Source organism: Dipteris shenzhenensis, chromosome 23 (genome assembly GCF_047967505.1).
Source record: "Dipteris shenzhenensis isolate YYH24624 ecotype China chromosome 23, Dip_SZ_1.0, whole genome shotgun sequence".
Lineage (NCBI taxonomy): Eukaryota > Viridiplantae > Streptophyta > Polypodiopsida > Gleicheniales > Dipteridaceae > Dipteris > Dipteris shenzhenensis.
In genome coordinates this window covers 6,551,845-6,569,973 of record NC_141618.1, presented here as the reverse complement: position 1 = coordinate 6,569,973, position 18,129 = coordinate 6,551,845, and the positions used below count along the sequence as shown (strand labels likewise).

The 18,129-nt window shown below is 43.5% G+C and overlaps 1 protein-coding gene across 1 annotated transcript; it reads left to right on the top strand.

Annotated features, from left to right (window-relative positions):
- Positions 1–1,076: 1,076 nt before the first annotated feature.
- On the top strand, positions 1,077–17,624 carry NRPB2 (DNA-directed RNA polymerase family protein). Its single transcript, XM_087394667.1, has 25 exons — positions 1,077–1,415; positions 1,797–2,018; positions 2,104–2,394; positions 2,488–2,685; positions 2,789–2,853; positions 3,670–3,756; positions 3,879–3,999; positions 11,909–11,953; positions 12,033–12,170; positions 12,287–12,359; positions 12,463–12,539; positions 12,682–12,789; positions 12,887–13,003; positions 13,175–13,330; positions 13,429–13,530; positions 13,672–13,797; positions 13,953–14,030; positions 14,120–14,215; positions 14,313–14,428; positions 14,527–14,596; positions 14,679–14,732; positions 14,818–14,961; positions 15,361–15,660; positions 15,768–16,190; positions 16,342–17,624. Exons 1-25 carry the CDS (start codon positions 1,182–1,184, stop codon positions 16,459–16,461), a joined length of 3,561 nt encoding a protein of 1,186 aa, XP_087250793.1. The 5' UTR covers positions 1,077–1,181; the 3' UTR covers positions 16,462–17,624.
- The last annotated feature ends 505 nt before the right edge of the window (positions 17,625–18,129 follow it).

Here is an 18,129-nt window from a genome sequence, read left to right as displayed (position 1 = left end):
GGGAGGAGAGAGAGAGAGAGAGGGGAGATAGGGATAGAGAGAGAGGGGGGGAGGGAGAAGAGAGAGAGAGAGAGAGAGAGAGAGGGATAGAGAGAGAGGGGGGAGGGAGGAGAGAAAGAGAGAGAGAGAGAGAGAGGGGGGGAGGGGAGAGAGAGAGAGAGAGAGAGAGAGAGAGGGATAGAGAGAGAGGGGGGGAGGGAGGAGAGAGAAAGAGAGGAGAGAGAGAGAGAGAGAGGGATAGAGAGAGAGATAGGGATAGAGAGAGAGAGGGGGAGATAGGGATAGAGAGAGAGAGAGAGAGGGGGAGGAGGGAGGAGAGAGAGAGAGAGAGGGGGGGGGAGGGAGGGGAGAGAGAGAGAGAGAGAGAGAGAGAGAGAGAGGGGGGGGGGGGGAGATAGGGATAGAGAGAGAGATAGGGAGCCTAGCAGCCTAACGGTTATAGGCTCCATCGAGTTGAGAAACATAGAATTGCTATTTCTCTTTTTGGTTGTCATTCCTTTTGCGTCAATCGTTATTATGTTCTAAGATAGTGCATGGATTATTGCCAACATAGAACTCTTATTTTCCTTTGATAAACTGAGATGTTGCTTGCTTTGACCGAGAATTTTGGCAAACTTACAATGGAGATATATATATATATATATAGATAGATAGATAGATAGATAGAGAGAGAGAGAGAGAGAGAGAGAGAGAGAGAGAGAGCATTTGTGTGTGTGCAAGAAGGGGGGTGGTGTTGTGCGAATGCTTTGCCTCTCTTCTAACTGAATAGTTCAGTAAAACTGAGCATAGAGCCAAGCCAAGTGGTGCCTATGCGTGGTGCCTATGCCGGAGGATTTTGAAACTTGAAATTCTATTGCTAGAAATTACAAACATTTTAAAATCTCACTTTGAGACCCAGCGGAGCGGGTCTTTAACCCGTCGTAGATGGGTCATGCTACTCGTGAACATAATTAAGGTGGGATTAGTGAGCAATTAACACATGATGGACTTTGACCTAGTTGTGAAGAACAATGTCGGTCTGTCGATATAATTCTATTCGTCCCTACTTCCTAACTCATTTTCACTCATACCCCAAATCTCCACACCTCACAGAGAGCGTGTTTCATCGACTTCTCAACTCATTTCCATCGATTACAGAAAAAGAGGGGTGAAAGCGCTTTTTTTTCACGAGAGCTCGCACCATGTACGGTGGTGATGAGGAAGAATTCATTGACGAGGACGAGGAAATCACCCAGGAGGATGCCTGGGCGGTTATCAGCGCCTATTTCGAAGAGAAGGGCTTGGTTCGACAGCAGCTTGATTCCTTCGATGAGTTCATCCAGAATACAATGCAAGAAATCGTCGATGAATCGGCTGATATCGAGATCAAACCGGAATCTCAGCATAATCCGGGCCGCCATCAGGATTTGGGCGAGGTTTTTTTCTAGCGTTTTGTAGTATTCGATAACTGCAAGAGGAACAATTTACATTCATAGGCTAGATGACGAACCCACGAGTTTGCCCAGAAATTTGACCTTTTGCTGCTCTGCTCCGAAAAGCTGTACAACCAAAGCGTAATCTATAGTTGAAACATTTCAACGTCACGACGTAATTATCACCCAGTAACCGATTGAAACTTATCGTGTCTAGTGGAGTCAAACGGTCCATCAGACGCTGTGCTGTGTGCTATGGTCATTAATGAACATCCTGTTTGAGCCAAGAAGCCACCTTATTGGAGGACGCGTCATTTATTTGGGCCTGTCTCGGGACTTCGTTTTACAAAACAACTTATTCAGCTGGTTTCTGTGAAATTACAGACAACATATAAGATAAATTTTGGACAAATCTACCTCAGCAAGCCCATGATGACTGAATCTGATGGAGAAACTGCAACTTTATTTCCGAAAGCGGCAAGGCTTAGAAACTTAACCTATTCAGCTCCTCTGTACGTGGATGTTACAAAGCACGTTATAAGGAAAGGAGAGGATGGAGAAGAAGAGATTGAAAGTGAGGATCTGCCCAAGGTGTTTATTGGGAAGGTACGGAGAGCAGTATATAAAGACTCATACGCTCTGCGCTTGCGATGTTTATCCTATGATTCATTGCATTCTGGTATTGTTTCAGGTACCTATAATGCTTCGATCCAGCTACTGTACATTGTATCAAAACAGCGAGAAGGATCTCACGGAGCTTGGAGAGTGTCCCTATGACCAAGGGGGCTATTTTATCATCAATGGAAGTGAAAAAGTCTTGATTGCTCAGGAAAAAATGAGCACAAATCATGTTTATGTATTCAAGAAGCGGCAACCTAACAAATATGCATATGTTGCTGAAGTGCGATCCATGGCAGAAAATCAGAATCGACCTGCGAGCAGCATGTTTGTGCGAATGCTGTCAAGGGCTGGTGCAAAAGGGGTGGGTATTCTTTGGTGCGTAAATCATTGCTTAACCGAGTTATACACCTTATATTCCAGGGTTCGTTAATGCTGTTCAAGTTTTGCCTCACAGGGCACATCTGGGCAATATATTCGTGCAACTTTGCCGTATATTAGGACAGAGATCCCAATCATTGTGGTCTTTCGGGCTTTGGGATTTGTAGCTGACAAAGATATATTGGAACACATTTGTTACGATTTTAGCTACACTGCTATGATGGAGCTGCTCAGGCCATCTCTTGAGGAGGCCTTTGTCATCCAAAACCAGCAGGCATTGTTTCTGTGCAACCTGCCAATCATGAATCTTGTGGAAGGGTTTCCAAGATGGAATTCAAGAGCTTGAAATCATAAGAATTCTAATGGGTATTTTACAGGTAGCCCTTGATTACATTGGGAAGCGTGGTTCGACTGTTGGTGTTACAAGGGAAAAGCGTATCAAGTAATTTTGCTGTCCAAAAATTACTGTCCACGATGTTCTTTTCTCTTTGGCGAACATTTTTTTGTCATTTCCATACACATACATACATCTGCATGTAATACATTACCTTCACATTCACATATGTTTGTATACATACACGCACTGTATATGTATATGTATGCGAGAGGTTCATTACCCCATACTGTGCTCCTTTAAGGAGTGTGGTTGGCAGCCTGCGAGGTTGGGATAAAATGGCTAGCTTGATGTCACAGATCGAAAGGAAAAAGTGTGTATGTAGGTGTTCAAATATCCCACCCTGTCCTACGATGTGAAAAGCCCCTTCTTCCAAAGCTCTTTTGTGATTGATCTCATAGTGTGAGGGAGGAACAGGTCGTGAAGTAGTCAATTTAGGTTCAAGTCTTATCTTTTTCGTACATGACACAGTCGAAGCATTGTTTTGAGAGAAAGATGTGATGTAGTTTAAGGGATGTTATCCGTACAATTTTGAGGTCATAGTGTCTCTTAAATGAATGTCGAAAAGAGGAGGGAAGAGGGGGGGGGCATCACGTAATTTGTACTCCTTTGTATTTGCATGCTATCTCAGTTTATGTATAGAAGGAAGTTTCTATGTGCAATCTTGATCAAATATTTGTAGAAATCCATGTTGTGTATTTGTTGGGCTATATTTATCTCATTTTGTAATTACAATAGGTTGAAATCAGGGATATCGTAGTGTTGAAGGTATGTTTTCAAGTGCATTTGTGTGGCTTCTACCTCTAGTGTTTGTTTGGGGTGATTCTTATGTTTAATCTGGCTGTGTTTTATTGGACAATACAGATATGCAAAAGAGATTTTACAGAAAGAGATGCTTCCTCATGTTGGTGTTGGGGAGTTTTGTGAGACAAAAAAGGCATACTTTTTTGGGTACGATACCTTTTTGTAGGTTTGGAGGAGTTCTAACAAATCATGAAATCAAATTTTATTCTTTTTTTACTTTAGTTGAAGAGCTTGGCCTCATTTGTACTTGTTTTAACATTGTTGAGCAGTTACATTATTCATAGGCTTCTGCTCTGCGCATTAGGACGGCGAGCTGAAGATGATCGTGACCATTATGGAAACAAAAGGCTTGATCTTGCTGGTCCTCTCCTCGGTGGGCTTTTCCGCATGGTACTTCCCAGAACTTTGGTAGATGATTTGGTGTTAACATTGTGAGATTGTGAGAATTAAACATGAAACTCTTATTGTTTGTTGAACTACTCTATACGAAGTCGAGACAGCATGTAACCTGACGAAATTCTCTTTTTAATCCTCTAGTCTTTAATTTATCCAAAGTCAAGACAGTATGTACTACTGAAATCCTCTGAGAGTAAAACGTTACAACATACATGCAAGACAATCTGCACCAACCGGAATTCAGCAACTCATACTATCATGAATTCAAAAGGTAGAGAAATAGATACGACACTGTAGAAGGTCCTAAATGAGACTATATTATTCAAGAACTGTCACACGACTTAGACGAAAGGCTCCCTGCTCATGCCTACTGCCTTGTTGCAGGTTATATGAGACTGAGAGTCGACTGGGACCCTACTGCAAGACTGCAAGCCCTGCTTGCCTTTAAAAAATGCCTCTGTTCACTGATGGACTCTCATGCGGATGCTGAAAAGGAAAGACTTCAATCGACATCCACCGCATTTGTCTTCTTGACCAGCCACATACCATGCAAGGTCCAAATGGCAGCCATGCATTGCCACTTGTGGTTGATGCGTATGCCACCAATTATATCGAGGTGTCCTGAACCTTAGGATAGTATCTCCCTATGAGGGAGTCCTGAAAAAATAAACTCAACATACCCCCCTACAACCAAATGGGGAGTCCACAAAAAAGAAAAAAAACACTAGTAGCAACAAAAGATGAAGAAGATTTAAGCGCACACAACTTGAACACCTCAAACATGATCAGCCCATCAATGGATCAAGATCATGTGAAAAGATTGCTTTCACACAGCAATTCCAAAATGAGTTCATGTTCTAGAATGCGCAATCTTCATCAACCGCTTCAGTCCAGCTACTTTATCATCCGATGAAGAGTCGCCAATGGCACATGCTTTATCCCATGATTTCTTGAGCTCTTCATCCTGCTTCTTAAAACAAAACCTTTAGACATGGCTAGGTTTTCCACAGTAGTAACATTTTTGTCCTCAACTGTATACAAATTTTGGCCTGCCACGTTTCGAGTGGTAGCCTTATTGACGGTGGGTGAGCTTGGCAAAGCGAAAAGAATTTCATCCATTTTTTGTGCCCTTCTCTAATTTCCACGTTCCCTCTTTCTCTCTTTCTATTTCAAGGCAAGGCCCGCTCCCCCCCCCTCTCTCTCTCTTCTCTCGTCTCCTTGCTGCACATCCAAGTCCTCTCTCTCTCTCTCTCTCTCTCTCTCTCTCTCTTCCAAGCTGTGCATATGAGGCAGGCCTTATGAATGCTTTATTTCTTCTTCCCATGGCTATAAGGCTGCCTCTCTTTTCTTTCCACTCATCAACAAGGTAACAACATCAACAAAATCAAGGTCATCATTCATCGTTACAATTCATGAGTATCGAGGGGGTAACAATGTAGCCTTATAGTTGTGACACGACTTCACAAAATCTTACCCCTCGAAACCTTGGTCTACCACACCAGAATCCTATGCAGGCAACTCGCCACCCAACCATGATGCTCATAGGTCTTGAACTCGTAGAATCCGAGCATTCCCCCCCGAGCCACACGCCAGAGAGCCTCATGGGAACTGCCATCCCTACAAGCCATACCTCACCCTTGGCATCCCATACCGCTTGGTGAAAGCTTCGCTAGTAGATCGATGCTTTGGTCCTCCCTGGCTGGGTGTGTGCAACTATGGCCCTGGCCCTCTCTATATAGCCTCAGGGAAGAGTGTCCGCCAAGCAAAGCCAAGAAAAGCGCGCGCACGCCAAGAAAAGCAAAAAACAATCTTGGTGACCCTTGTTCCCATAGATAACACTCTAGCCCATATCTGCCTTCCTGTCCCTAGCGTGCACTTGACATACTCCCCTTAAAGAGCTCACTCCTGAGCTCATAAAAACTCAGAAAACTTGCTAGAAACGATTCACTATTGGTTGAAACCAATAGACTCAAGGAAAATTCTACCAAGAGATCCAGTTGCTCAGAAACATTCGATGAGCAGTAAGTCCTGGTCAAAAAGCAACATCCTTGTCAAATGAACCAGCTGACAAGGCACATGCTACCAGTACCCAAGGTAAGCAACAACTATCAAAGTTGGGCCAAAAATATCTATCATTTGACTTATTGTGTTGATGCAGTGATTCTAAAACAGAATCACGACACTTGGTACAGTGGGATCCTTCAGCCACATACTTCTGAGTCTTGTAATATTTAAGAGATGCCCCAAGCTCATTTAAGAGATTTCCAAAGCTCGTCTTGCAAATTCTCCATCTCCTGAAGGACAACTTCGAGTCTTCGTGGAATAAGTCTTGAGGTGATTTCGTCCTCCAATTCCAGAAGAGAGTAATCCAAGGAAGGAGTCTTGTTATTGTGGTGGCTCTCCATCTCCAAAACTCGCGAAAATAGAAACTGCAAGAGGCTTCAACTCTGCCCACCACGTGTGCAAGGAAGGGAAATCGTCCACTAGAAGATGCAAAATTCAGCTAGGACTGAGAAGGGTAGAGATGACAAGTCTCAGGAGAGTCCCATCAAGGGCAGTTGGTAAAATAAGGCGAAATCTGAAAAAGGCGCAAGGAGAGGAAGATGGACTACAAACTTCAGCAGGTAGGTGGGTCTGTACTTGACACGTGGGAAAGAGCTCTGTAGAGGCTATGCGTGGGGATGAACAATGGACGGCAGGTAATTTAAGGCTGGCCATTCAAGCAAAAATTAAGAACCTGCTTTTGGAGGTCCAAGCATCTCAAAGCCGTAATTGTGCATCCTTCCAGCCCTTTCTAACCCCTCGCAAGTCTCCTTCTCCCAGCTAGATGGCCTATTCAGGCCCTAGAGAGCAACACCTACTTAAATCGAGATGCATCAATATCCACGTTCTTGTATGAGAAGTGATGGTGAATCTAGGATTCATCCTTCCAGCATTGCCCTAAACCTTGGCAAATCTCATCCTAATCTTCTTTCTCTTCATTCTAAAACCAGAGTTTTCTGCTGAATCCAACCTAACTCATCCTCCCACACACAATAACGAAATTCAATCCATTCCAGATCAGTGTAACCAGAAAACGCGTTTCGGGTAGTAGAAACGTGAAGAAACGTTTTTGCTCGAAACGTTTCTAAGAAACGTGGAAGTTTTTTTGATTTTTTTAAAGTAAAAAATACACTATTTTTATTATTTATATAAAATAATTTATATAAATACACTAATTTTATGCGTTTCTAGACGAAACGCTTGTCAAAATTTAGAAACGTTTCTTGTGACAAAGATTATGCGATCCTCATCCTCCTTTGGGTAGAAGCGGAAATATCTTCCAACTTCGTAAGCCACTCCTCGAGCTCATTAGGTGTGCGAGTGTCCCCTTTGAACTTATGCACTATGAGTTTGTCCTTGATATCCTTGGCTGCATAATTCTTGTGTGTGTAACCTCCGAAAGTGCGGGCATCATCACGCTTGAGGTTCACATAATTGGAGAAGGAAATACGCAAAGAGTTTGCCAACATGTCATCAAAATTGGCTTGCTGCCCCCCACCGACCCCTTGTTGCGTAGTAGCTGCAGCCATCTGATGCACTGGTTGTGTCTGGCTATATGTGCTCGCTGGCGGAGTGATATGTGCATGGACCCTGGGTTGGGTCTCTCTGCCAAATGCATCTCTCCGAAATGATGGCATACCAAAGGGCTGAGAAGAGGACTAACCTCTCTCCCAGGGGTGTGGGCTGCCATATAAACCCAAGCCAGCCGCAGACATACTCACTGGTGCGGTGAAAGGAGCACAGATGCACACCAACGGGTTGGTCCAAAAGAGACGGCTGAGCCTGCATAGATGCATAAAGCTGTGAGCCAAAAGATGGCGTGACACCCTGCAAGAATGTGCTTTGTGGCACAGAAAATGCATCATCTAAGTCTAGATAATCCCCATGCTGGGGTACATGCAACGATCCAGATGACTGATGCTCATAGGCGCCGTACGGCGGGCATCTATAAACCCCTTGTGTGGAGCAGACAAAACATCTCGACTGTCTGAGTGGTCTCCTTGCTGGGGTGCAAGCTGCTTACCCTTATCCTGTATAGTAGATGATTTGCTGACCAATCTGCTGTCCCATCTGGGCAAGAGCGGTATCCTGCATAGCCATGGCTGTGGTAAGCTGCTGGCTGAACTCTTGTCCTATCTGCCTGGAGCATAGAGGAAAGGGCATCCAAAAACTGTGTCTGAATGCAGGAGAGAGAGGCTGAGTGGAAGGAACCTCTGTACCACCAGTGGATGCAACCATTGTGGCAAGCACTTGCCCATATTGAGCGGCCTCATCACTGTCATGCAATATATCACGAGGGGCACGCTCTGGTGGCATGGTGACTGGCCCTGGAGAGAGGAGCTCGAATGTAGGCAAAGAAATGGATAGCAAATCCCTGCGGTAATGAGCACCTGAGATAGTGTGTGGAAACATGAAACGATAGAGAGGTTCGGAAGAAAGGTTGTCGAAGAAGCTTTGAAACAAGGCCTGAATGAGCCAAAATAGGGATGAGGAAAGCCCCTAAAAGAGGCTGGAAAATTCTGAGTTTTTGCCTCTTTTTCTCTTCCTCCCCCCCCCCCCCCCCCTCCCCCTCCCTCTCTTGCAAGGGGGGTCCCTAAGTCACCTAGGACGCTTAGGACTCCTAACCTAAAGACTGGTAAGACAGTTAAGACACTAACTTAGTCTAACCCAACCTAACCTACTAATTGAACCCTAACCCTGGCTAACTTAACCTAGGGAAAAAAATAGACTAAGGTATTTCTTTGCAGTCGAAAGGGGGTGACGGCGGCGTGGCGAAGGCGGTGGAAGAATGGCGGAGAGAATGCGACGAAAAGACAAAGCGTGGTTGGTTGAGCAGTTGCGACGACAGTGTGTGACGCAGGTCTTGGAGAAGAGCGGCCGACACAGGTCTTGGACATGCGAAGGGCTAGAGAGGAGCGACATTTGCACGGTGTGGTGTTTGCAGTGGTACATGGTTGGAGCGACGTGTGCAGTGGGTACGTGGTTGGCCAGCTCTGGATGAGTTGTTCTGCCAGCTTTGGGTTGGCCAGCTCTGGATGGAGCTGTTCACCTTGGTGGTGCTTGGAGCTCTGCTGCTATTTGAAGGCCTTGGACACTGTGGACAGCTTTGTTGCGCAGGTTGTAGGCCTTGTCCAGTGATTTGTCGTGAGGCTCAAGCGCTTAGCTTGTGGCTTAGTCTTTCTTCTTCTTCTATGATTCAACTGCACAGAAGAGCAAGGGAGTTTGTGATCCACGCCCAAGAAAGGGCCCTGATACCAATGCAATGAAGGGGCCGGGGCAGAATTGGGGAAGCACAAGAGATGGCAGGAAAAAGGGGGAAAGGAGAGGAGGGGAGAGGGAAGAGGAGAGAGAGATGAAGGGGAAGAAGGAGAGGATGGGGTGGAGGGAGAGGGAGAGAGAGAGAGAGAGCAGGCTGCACGTAGGAGGAAGGAGGAGGTAGTAGATAGGATTAGATGTCACTTAAAAAGGTGCTACAATAAGTGGTTGATGGAGACTTATATAGTTCCTCCACATGTCCCACCTAAAATCTCCGTGAAGGGCCTCTAAATTAGCCCATTTTCCCCCTTCATTACACATGTTTTGTTGATTGCTAGTTTCTGTATGTGAGCAGAAATATACTTTATTCAGCCTACCCTTGCCGTTTCCTATTAACTCAAGTGGCGTTTCAGAAACGTTTCAAAACTACCACGTTTCCTGTTTTTGCAACATAGCCTTGGTCTACCACACCAAAATCCTATGCAGGCAACTCGCCACCCAACCATGATGCTCACGGGTCTTGAACCCATAGAATTCGAGCATTCCCCCTGAGGCTATAGAGAGCCTCATAGAAACTGCCAGCCCTGCAAGCCATACCTCACCCTTGGCGTCCCATACTGCCTTTTGAAAGCTTGCGCTAGTAGATCCATGCTCTGCTCCTCCTTGGCTGGGTGTGTGCAACTGTGGCCCTGGCCCTCCCTATATAGCCTCAAGGAAGAGTGTCCACCAAGCAAAGCCAAGAAAAGCGCGTGCACGCCAAGAAAAGCGGAAAGCAAGAAAGCGAAAAACAATCCTGCTGACCCTTGTTCCCACGGATAGCACTCTAGCCCATATCTGTCCGCTTGTCCCTAGCGTGCATATGACAAGTTGTCCTCGTAGACCTTAGAACCAAGAGCATTTAATTGCTTGATTAATGTGACCGCATCCTTTTCAGAAAGATTTCCAAAATCTCTTCCTCTTTCATCTCAAGACTGGAAAGCCCATTTTTCAAATATAAATATAAATATAAATAAATAAATAAATAAATATTGAATGATTCATTTTGACACCAAAAAGAGCCTCTAATATTACCCAGTTGTTGGCTGGGGATTTCGTAACATCTAGGTGATGAAAAAATCAGGTCTGAGTGCACGTCCTATTATGCCGAGTGCCCTCTCATTCTTGCTCTCCCATGCCCAGCCTTGTTGCCACCGCTTTTTGGTTTTGCTTCTGTTCCTTCTGTCACGTGCCAAAAACCTTTCTGCATAAGACACGAATGCATAGCTAGCTGCCAAGAGGTGGAGTTTTGTCCATTGTATTTGAGGATAGATCCTTCCACTGCTTTCTCCTTCCTCAGGGAATCCATGCGCTGCCAGTCAAATGTGCATGAGATGTGAAGCAAAGATCAGCACTCAAAATCACTCAAGCTCGCAGACCACAAAGATGACACCTGACAGCCCTCAGAACCGCGCTGTGATACCAAATGTTGGAATTTGAGCTCCTCTATACTCTTTAAATTATCCACAGTCGAGACAGCGTGAACTTATTCTCTCAGAGTAAAACATTATAACATACATGCAATACAAACTGCAGCAACCCAAATTCAACAGATCATACAATCATGAACTCAAAAGGTGGAGAAATAGATACGACACCGTAGAAGGTCCAAAACTGCACTATATAATTCGAGAACTGTCATGCGACTTAGATGAAAGACTGCCTCCTCATGCCTACTGGCCTTGTCGCAGGTTACATTTAGACTGTTACTTGACTAAGGACCCTACTGCAAGACTGCCAGTCCTGCTTGTTTTTCGAAACGCCTCTGTTCACTGATCGACTCTCATAAGTCCCAAAGCACATACACTTCTATATCACTTGGGCCTGCCCAGACCAAAAAGGAAATACTTCAACAGCCCATCCCACCGCATTTGTAGTGGCTGCCTTCTCCTCCACTGGAATGACCGGCCACATACCATGCAAGGTCCAAATGGAAGCCATGCATTGCCACTTGTGGTTCATGCATATGTAGTTGCCTTAGCCCACCAATTGTAGTCCACTTCATGCATGGCCCAATTACAGCCAGCCGATCAGCCGAATCACCACGTAGACACTAATCAGATTGAGAAGTTTTCCACCTCTCCTTAGGATAGTATGGGAGTCCCAAAACAAATAAACCCAACATTGTTGTGATGCAAGCATATCAGTCTGAAAGCTTCAGGATTTCTCACCCAAATCACTAACCTAGGTAGACAAAGTGGTTATTATTTTTGTAAATATGTTGACATCCATCTGGTCACATTGTAATGTGAAGCCTACATTATGACATAAACTTGTGTTGTGGTGTTCTGATACATGTTTTAAAACTTCCCTTGTAAACTTTGTTTTTTTTAAAGGTTCTGGCAATATGGATTGCAATGATGAAGATTTCTTAGAGGATAGTGTGATACTTTAGTTACATCAGCCTAAGAATCTTCCACACATTGAGATTGATCAAGGGTATTGAGTTGAAGTTTTGTACTGCCAAGGATGTATTGCGTGGTTTGAACACTTTGCTGGTGTTGTGTGTTATGTGCTCTGCTATGATTTTTTGGTGCTTGGCTTCTAAACTGTAGATTTGAAATTGCAGCTGTTTCGAAAGCTGACAAAGGATGTCCGGGGCTACTTACAAAAGGTACAGAATTGTTTACCATGGTGACAATGTTCAAACTTTATGCATCTCTGATGTGGGCATAATAAAATTATATGTGCAGTGTTTAGACAACGGGAAGGAAATCAATCTTGCTTATGCAGTGAAAGCCAAGACAATCACCAGTGGCCTCAAATATTCTTTGGCCACCGGTAATTGGGGTCAAGCCAACACGGCCGGTGTGCGGGCAGGTGTGTCCCAGGTCAGAATGTTGCACCCTATAGAAAAGCTGATACTTTCTTCAAGTAGAATCTTTTTGGCAATAGATACAAGTTTTTTTTTGGGGGGCGTTCAACTGTAGGATTTTTTATGCTGCAGGTGTTGAATCGTCTTACTTATGCATCAACACTTTCCCATTTGCGGAGGCTCAATTCCCCAATTGGGCGTGAAGGTATTGAGGTGTTATGTTTGTTATTGCCGTTGGTGAAGCAAAGAGTGTTAAGATAATCCAATTAGTTTTTGTTGCTTGAAATATCATCTTTCGGTGTGATCAGGAAAGCTGGCAAAGCCCCGTCAACTACACAATTCACATTGGGGGATGATGTGTCCAGCAGAAACCCCGGAAGGACAGGTATGGCAATTTCTCCATGCTATGGAAGAAGTCCTTTACCTATTGATGACATGGTCGAGGGGAATCCAGGATTTGAGAGTTCTTGAAGGTGTCTTGCTCTAGTAATGCTAAATGCTTTTGGTCCATGGGTGCTATTTTTCAGGCTTGCGGGCTTGTGAAAAATCTTGCCCTCATGTCGTACATCACAGTTGGCTCAGCTGCAAATCCTATACTAGAGTTTCTGGAAGAATGGAGTACAGAGAATTTTGAGGTATTTTAATGCAAATTGTAATATGGAACTTACATGATATTATTCGCTTTTCTTTATCTTGGTGTTGAGTAGAACTCAGAATTTCAGTGGCTGGCAGGAAATATCTCCTGCTGTGATTCCTCAAGCAACAAAGATTTTTGTAAATGGGTGTTGGGTCGGCATACATCGAGATCCGGATCTTCTTGTCAGAACCTTGAGGCAGCTGAGACGACAGGTGAGAGCCGTCATTCTGTGAAATTGGTGTTCTCTAGAACAATCCTACAGATTTTGGTTGTTAAACTAGGCGATGGCTGTTTTTCATTTCTTAATTAAATGGGCCACTAACACACACTATGTGCTAAGTATGCCTGTTTAACCTCTGAGCCCGTCTTGTGAGCTGTATTAGGTGGATGTGAACACTGAAGTTGGAGTTGTCAGAGATATTCATTTGAAGGAGTTGCGGCTTTATACAGACTATGGTCGTTGTAGCCGTCCACTTTTCATAGTAGAGAAGCAACGCTTGTTGATTAAAAAATCAGACATTCGGGCCTTGCAGCAGAAGGTACATTGTAAACTTCTTGTGTGTCTTTGACTGGAGCAGAGAGGGTTAAATCCTTTAGGATAGAGCAAGAAATGTCTGAAATAAGAAGGGACTTGCAGGAAACTACTGAAGCTGGTTGGTATGATTTGGTGACCAAAGGATATATAGAATATGTTGACACAGAGGAGGAGGAGACAACCATGATATCCATGACTATTTCGGTATGCTTCTTGGATTACCTTTTGGTTTTCCTTCCTGTGAGCGATCAAAGTGGGAATTTGACAGATCTTCTTGAATTACCTTTTGGTTTTCCTTCCTGTGAGCGATCAATGTGGGAATTTGACAGATCTTCTTGAACTCAGGATCTGGTCAATGCTAGGAATCATCCAGAAGAGGCATATTCTGACACATATACTCATTGTGAAATCCATCCATCCATGATCTTGGGGGTGTGTGCATCCATTATTCCTTTCCCCGACCATAATCAGGTAACTACTGAAAATAACATGTCTATGTTTGAATCTATTCAGTTAACGCATCCTGGTTCTGTTTTTTCACCTGCTTGGACTTGTTTTTGAAGGTGGCTAATGAGGACTGTTGCATCTTTATGAATGTGCTCATACTATCGCTTTGTAATTGACAGTCTCCTCGTAATACATACCAATCAGCTATGGGAAAGCAAGCCATGGGAATATATGTCACCAATTATCAACTGCGGATGGTAAGCTTGTTTTAAAATACCCCCTATTGTTGATTGGGCAGACGTTTTGAGAGTGAACTGGTGGTTTATATAATCTTTTGCTATACCAGGACACACTGGCATACGTATTGTACTATCCACAAAAGCCTCTTGTGACAACTCGTGCTATGGAACATCTACATTTCCGGCAGCTCCCTGCTGGAATTGTAAGTATATGAAGTTGCTGATTTTGTTTGTGTTGCTTGATTCTGTTATTGGGATAATTGATTTACCATGCGTATTTCTTTTGTGAGCTTTTGTTAGAATGCAGTGGTTGCAATTGCCTGTTATTCTGGCTATAATCAAGAGGACTCCGTTATCATGAATCAATCTTCTGTTGATCGGGGGTTTTTTAGGTCAATTTTTTATCGATCTTACAGGTGAGTTATCACGTCTTTTGTATACATTATTATGTACTATATGCTTGTTATTTGTGACCCTCTGAGGTAGTTGCATAATTTCTATGAACTGTGAACAGGGATGAGGAGAAGAAGCAAGGGACTTTAGTGAAAGAGGAATTTGAACGCCCAAACAGAGAAAATACAGCAGTGAGTTTTAAACTTTGAATGATGTGAGCTATTCTCATTTCTTGTAAGCTCTACATGACATGACAGGACCTTTTCTTGGCAGGGTATGCGGCATGGATCATATGATAAATTGGACGATGATGGTTTAGCTCCTCCGGTATGTTACAGCTTTGCAAGAGCTTTTGGAAAAAATGCTTTTCTGTGTTTAGGGGTTCCATAAGATATTGCCGGCTTATTCACAGGGGACAAGGGTGTCAGGAGAGGATGTCATTATTGGAAAGACAACACCACTTCCACAGGATGATACTGGCTCCCAAGCACAGCGATATACAAAGCGAGATCAAAGCACATGCTTGCGCCACAGTGAAACTGGCATGGTTGACCAGGTATTTGGAACATTGGACTGATATGTGTTCCTCAGTTTCTCACTAATCTCTTTTTTTGCCACATCAATGGATAGAAGTTTTTCTTGAGATTCTTGTTTACAGGTGGCCACTGACTGATCTTGATTCTTACAATATATGCCTAGACTGCTCTTTTCGCTAAGTGTTTTTGGTTGGGCAAGTGCAATTTTCACCTAAATTCTTAAAACATGCCCCCCCCCCCCCCCCCTCCTCCTCCCCAAACCAAAAAACAAGCTCCCCCCCAAAAAAAAAATGCATGTTCGCATGCAGCAGAGGCGTGCATGGACCCTGTGGAACCCACATGCACGTTATATCATCTGTGTGCACATTGCAAATGATGGCTTCACTATGGTTCTTATTGTTTCAATATGCACTGTGTAGGTATTGCTGACTACAAATGCAGATGGGTTACGTTTTGTGAAGATTCGAGTAAGGTCTATTCGAATACCACAGATAGGAGACAAATTCAGCAGTCGTCATGGACAGAAAGGAACTGTTGGCATGACATACACACAGGAGGATATGCCCTGGACACAAGAAGGCATAACACCGGATATTATTGTGAATCCTCATGCTATTCCTTCACGAATGACCATTGGTCAACTCATTGAATGCATTATGGGGAAGGTTGCGGCACATATGGGCAAAGAAGGAGATGCAACACCTTTCACAGATGTTACTGTAAGATTTTCATCGATTGACTATACCAGTTTGTTCTCTTACTCATCTCTCTCTTCCATGGACTCGTGTATTTGGAAGTTTAATTTTGGTAAGTATTTTGCATTCAGGTGGATAACATCAGCAAGGCCTTGCACAAGTGTGGCTATCAGATGAGGGGTTTTGAGACCATGTATAATGGTCACACTGGTCGAAGGCTGAATGCAATGATCTTCCTTGGACCTACATATTACCAGCGGTTAAAACATATGGTGGATGACAAAATTCACTCACGAGGTCGCGGACCTGTCCAGATTCTTACCAGACAACCTGCAGAGGGGCGTTCTAGAGACGGAGGCCTGAGGTTTGGAGAAATGGAACGGGATTGCATGATAGCACACGGAGCTGCTCACTTTTTGAAGGAGCGGCTATTTGATCAAAGTGATGCATACAGAGTACATGTGTGTGAGCATTGTGGTTTGATGGCCATTGCAAACTTAAAGAAAAGCACCTTTGAATGCAGGGGTTGCAGAAATAAAACTGACATTGTACAGGTGAGTTGGGTTTAGCACATATGTATTTATCTTGATGCACATATGTAGTTATCTTGATGCCTTCTCTGCTTTTGCTATGTGTTTTGTTATTGCTACAGCTTATTGTTTCTTTTTGTACGGGTTTTTTGTCTTACGATTTTTGAATTTGCAGGTCCATATACCCTATGCTTGCAAACTCTTGTTCCAAGAGTTGATGTCAATGGCTATAGCTCCCAGAATGTTCATCAAAGATGTTAAACAAGCAAAGGAGTCCATGAAAAAGGGAGCCTGACTATCATGATGACAGGGCTCTGACAAGAGCTTCTATGATGAAAATCTTGAAAGAGCAGGGGATAGGGATGTGGATCGCTATCAATGAACTGGTCACAAATAAATTGCACAAGTCTCTGCTCCCCCTCAATGGAAGGTATACCTAAGGTACTCACAGGAAGCAAGCTTTGAGGTACAGGATATTTGTGCAGCTATATTGGTATTCTCATTCTGTCCTGGAAGTGCAATTTCACCAGGCATCAGTAGTGAGGATAGCCTGTACCTTATTGAAGTACGTATGTTGGGCATAGTCATCTCGGTGAGTTCACATACCTGATGGTCCTGCAAAGTACTAAAACCATTTTTCTTTAGAGGCTTGGTTAAGGCAACTTTAGATGATCGAAACTTTTGACACCATTATTTGTGAGGAACAGATTGTACTGGAACTTGTTGAAGGTGCCATAATGAGTAAATTTGGCTTTGGTGGCACAACCGTCAAGAGCTTAAAGCACAGAGTGGGCCCTAACATGAAGTTTTTTCAATCCCCAACATGAGGCATCCAAGAAGAAAGGATTCTTGGATTGATGTCAGGGCTGTTGTGAAACATCCGACTGATTGGATAGTTCCTCCAGATGATTCAACAGCTCATGCTTGTCCAGCAGTCATGTGTGCTCTCATCTAATTCATCATACTTGCCAGGCAACCTTCTACTTGCTGAATAAGGGTTTGTTTTGCCCCTACATAAGGGTTTTTAGATATGCATAAACATGTGCATGATGAGGCTTTTGCCAGCATAAAACTATTACTGTTTCAGCAAAAGGAAAGAAGAGCTATATAAGAGTCTCCACATAATTTACATTTTGATTAGTCTTATGAACATGGAGCTTTGGTTTTGTCTACGTACAACATACATACATGCCTGGATACACATGCCTACACATACATATGTGCATCGATGCATGCTTACACACATCTGCACATACATGTAATCGTGCATAGGTATGACAAACATGCTGCATGGGCATGCATGCCTCCATCCCTTCATCCACAGGAACCAAGGACGTGGCAAAGGCATGATAAATTTAGGATGTGGCTTCCACCTCTCTTGCTTTACTACAAATGTAGTTTGCTAGAAAATGACCATGAGGTTGTAAAGATAAAGTTGAGTGGTTTAAGAACATAAACAATTTCGGTGTTTGAACGGCTCTTGCAAGTGTGTACTAATTGATTACTATGTGCTGGGTGTGATTGGTTTGATTAAGTGTGTTCCAATTTGTAAGAGGGAGTTTTTGTCATTTGCCAATTCGTGGCCCTTTGGGAGATTCTTTGATGGTGTCTTCTCTCTTGTGATATCTATGCATTGGCAATGGCATCTAGAAGTGTAATATTTGCATATAACACATTCACATGTATACCAATCTATTTTTATCATTTGTTTCAAAATACAAAAGGCCTTTAAATATAACAAGAATTAAGGTAATGTGACAATTTAAGGAAGCTCAAAATATGCCTCATCTACCTCATATCATCATGTTGTGACATAAGTGAGTCATCACCATCGATATTGTGCTTTATTGGCTATCATAATCATCAAAGTCATCGTAGATATGAGGAGAAGAGTAACTCTTGGTGTGTACATTTTAAAGGCTTGCTCTAGCACAAGTTTTGGATGTGTTGAGCATGAGTTTAG

Excerpts from the sequence above, each read along its gene's own strand:
- NRPB2 (XM_087394667.1), top strand. The coding sequence starts at position 1,182 with ATGTACGGTGGTGATGAGGAAGAATTCATTGACGAGGACGAGGAAATC. Across the intron at positions 11,954-12,032 it reads TCCGGGGCTACTTACAAAAG|TGTTTAGACAACGGGAAGGA; the intron begins GTACAGAATTGT and ends TTATATGTGCAG. Across the intron at positions 13,531-13,671 it reads TGATATCCATGACTATTTCG|GATCTGGTCAATGCTAGGAA; the intron begins GTATGCTTCTTG and ends TCTTGAACTCAG.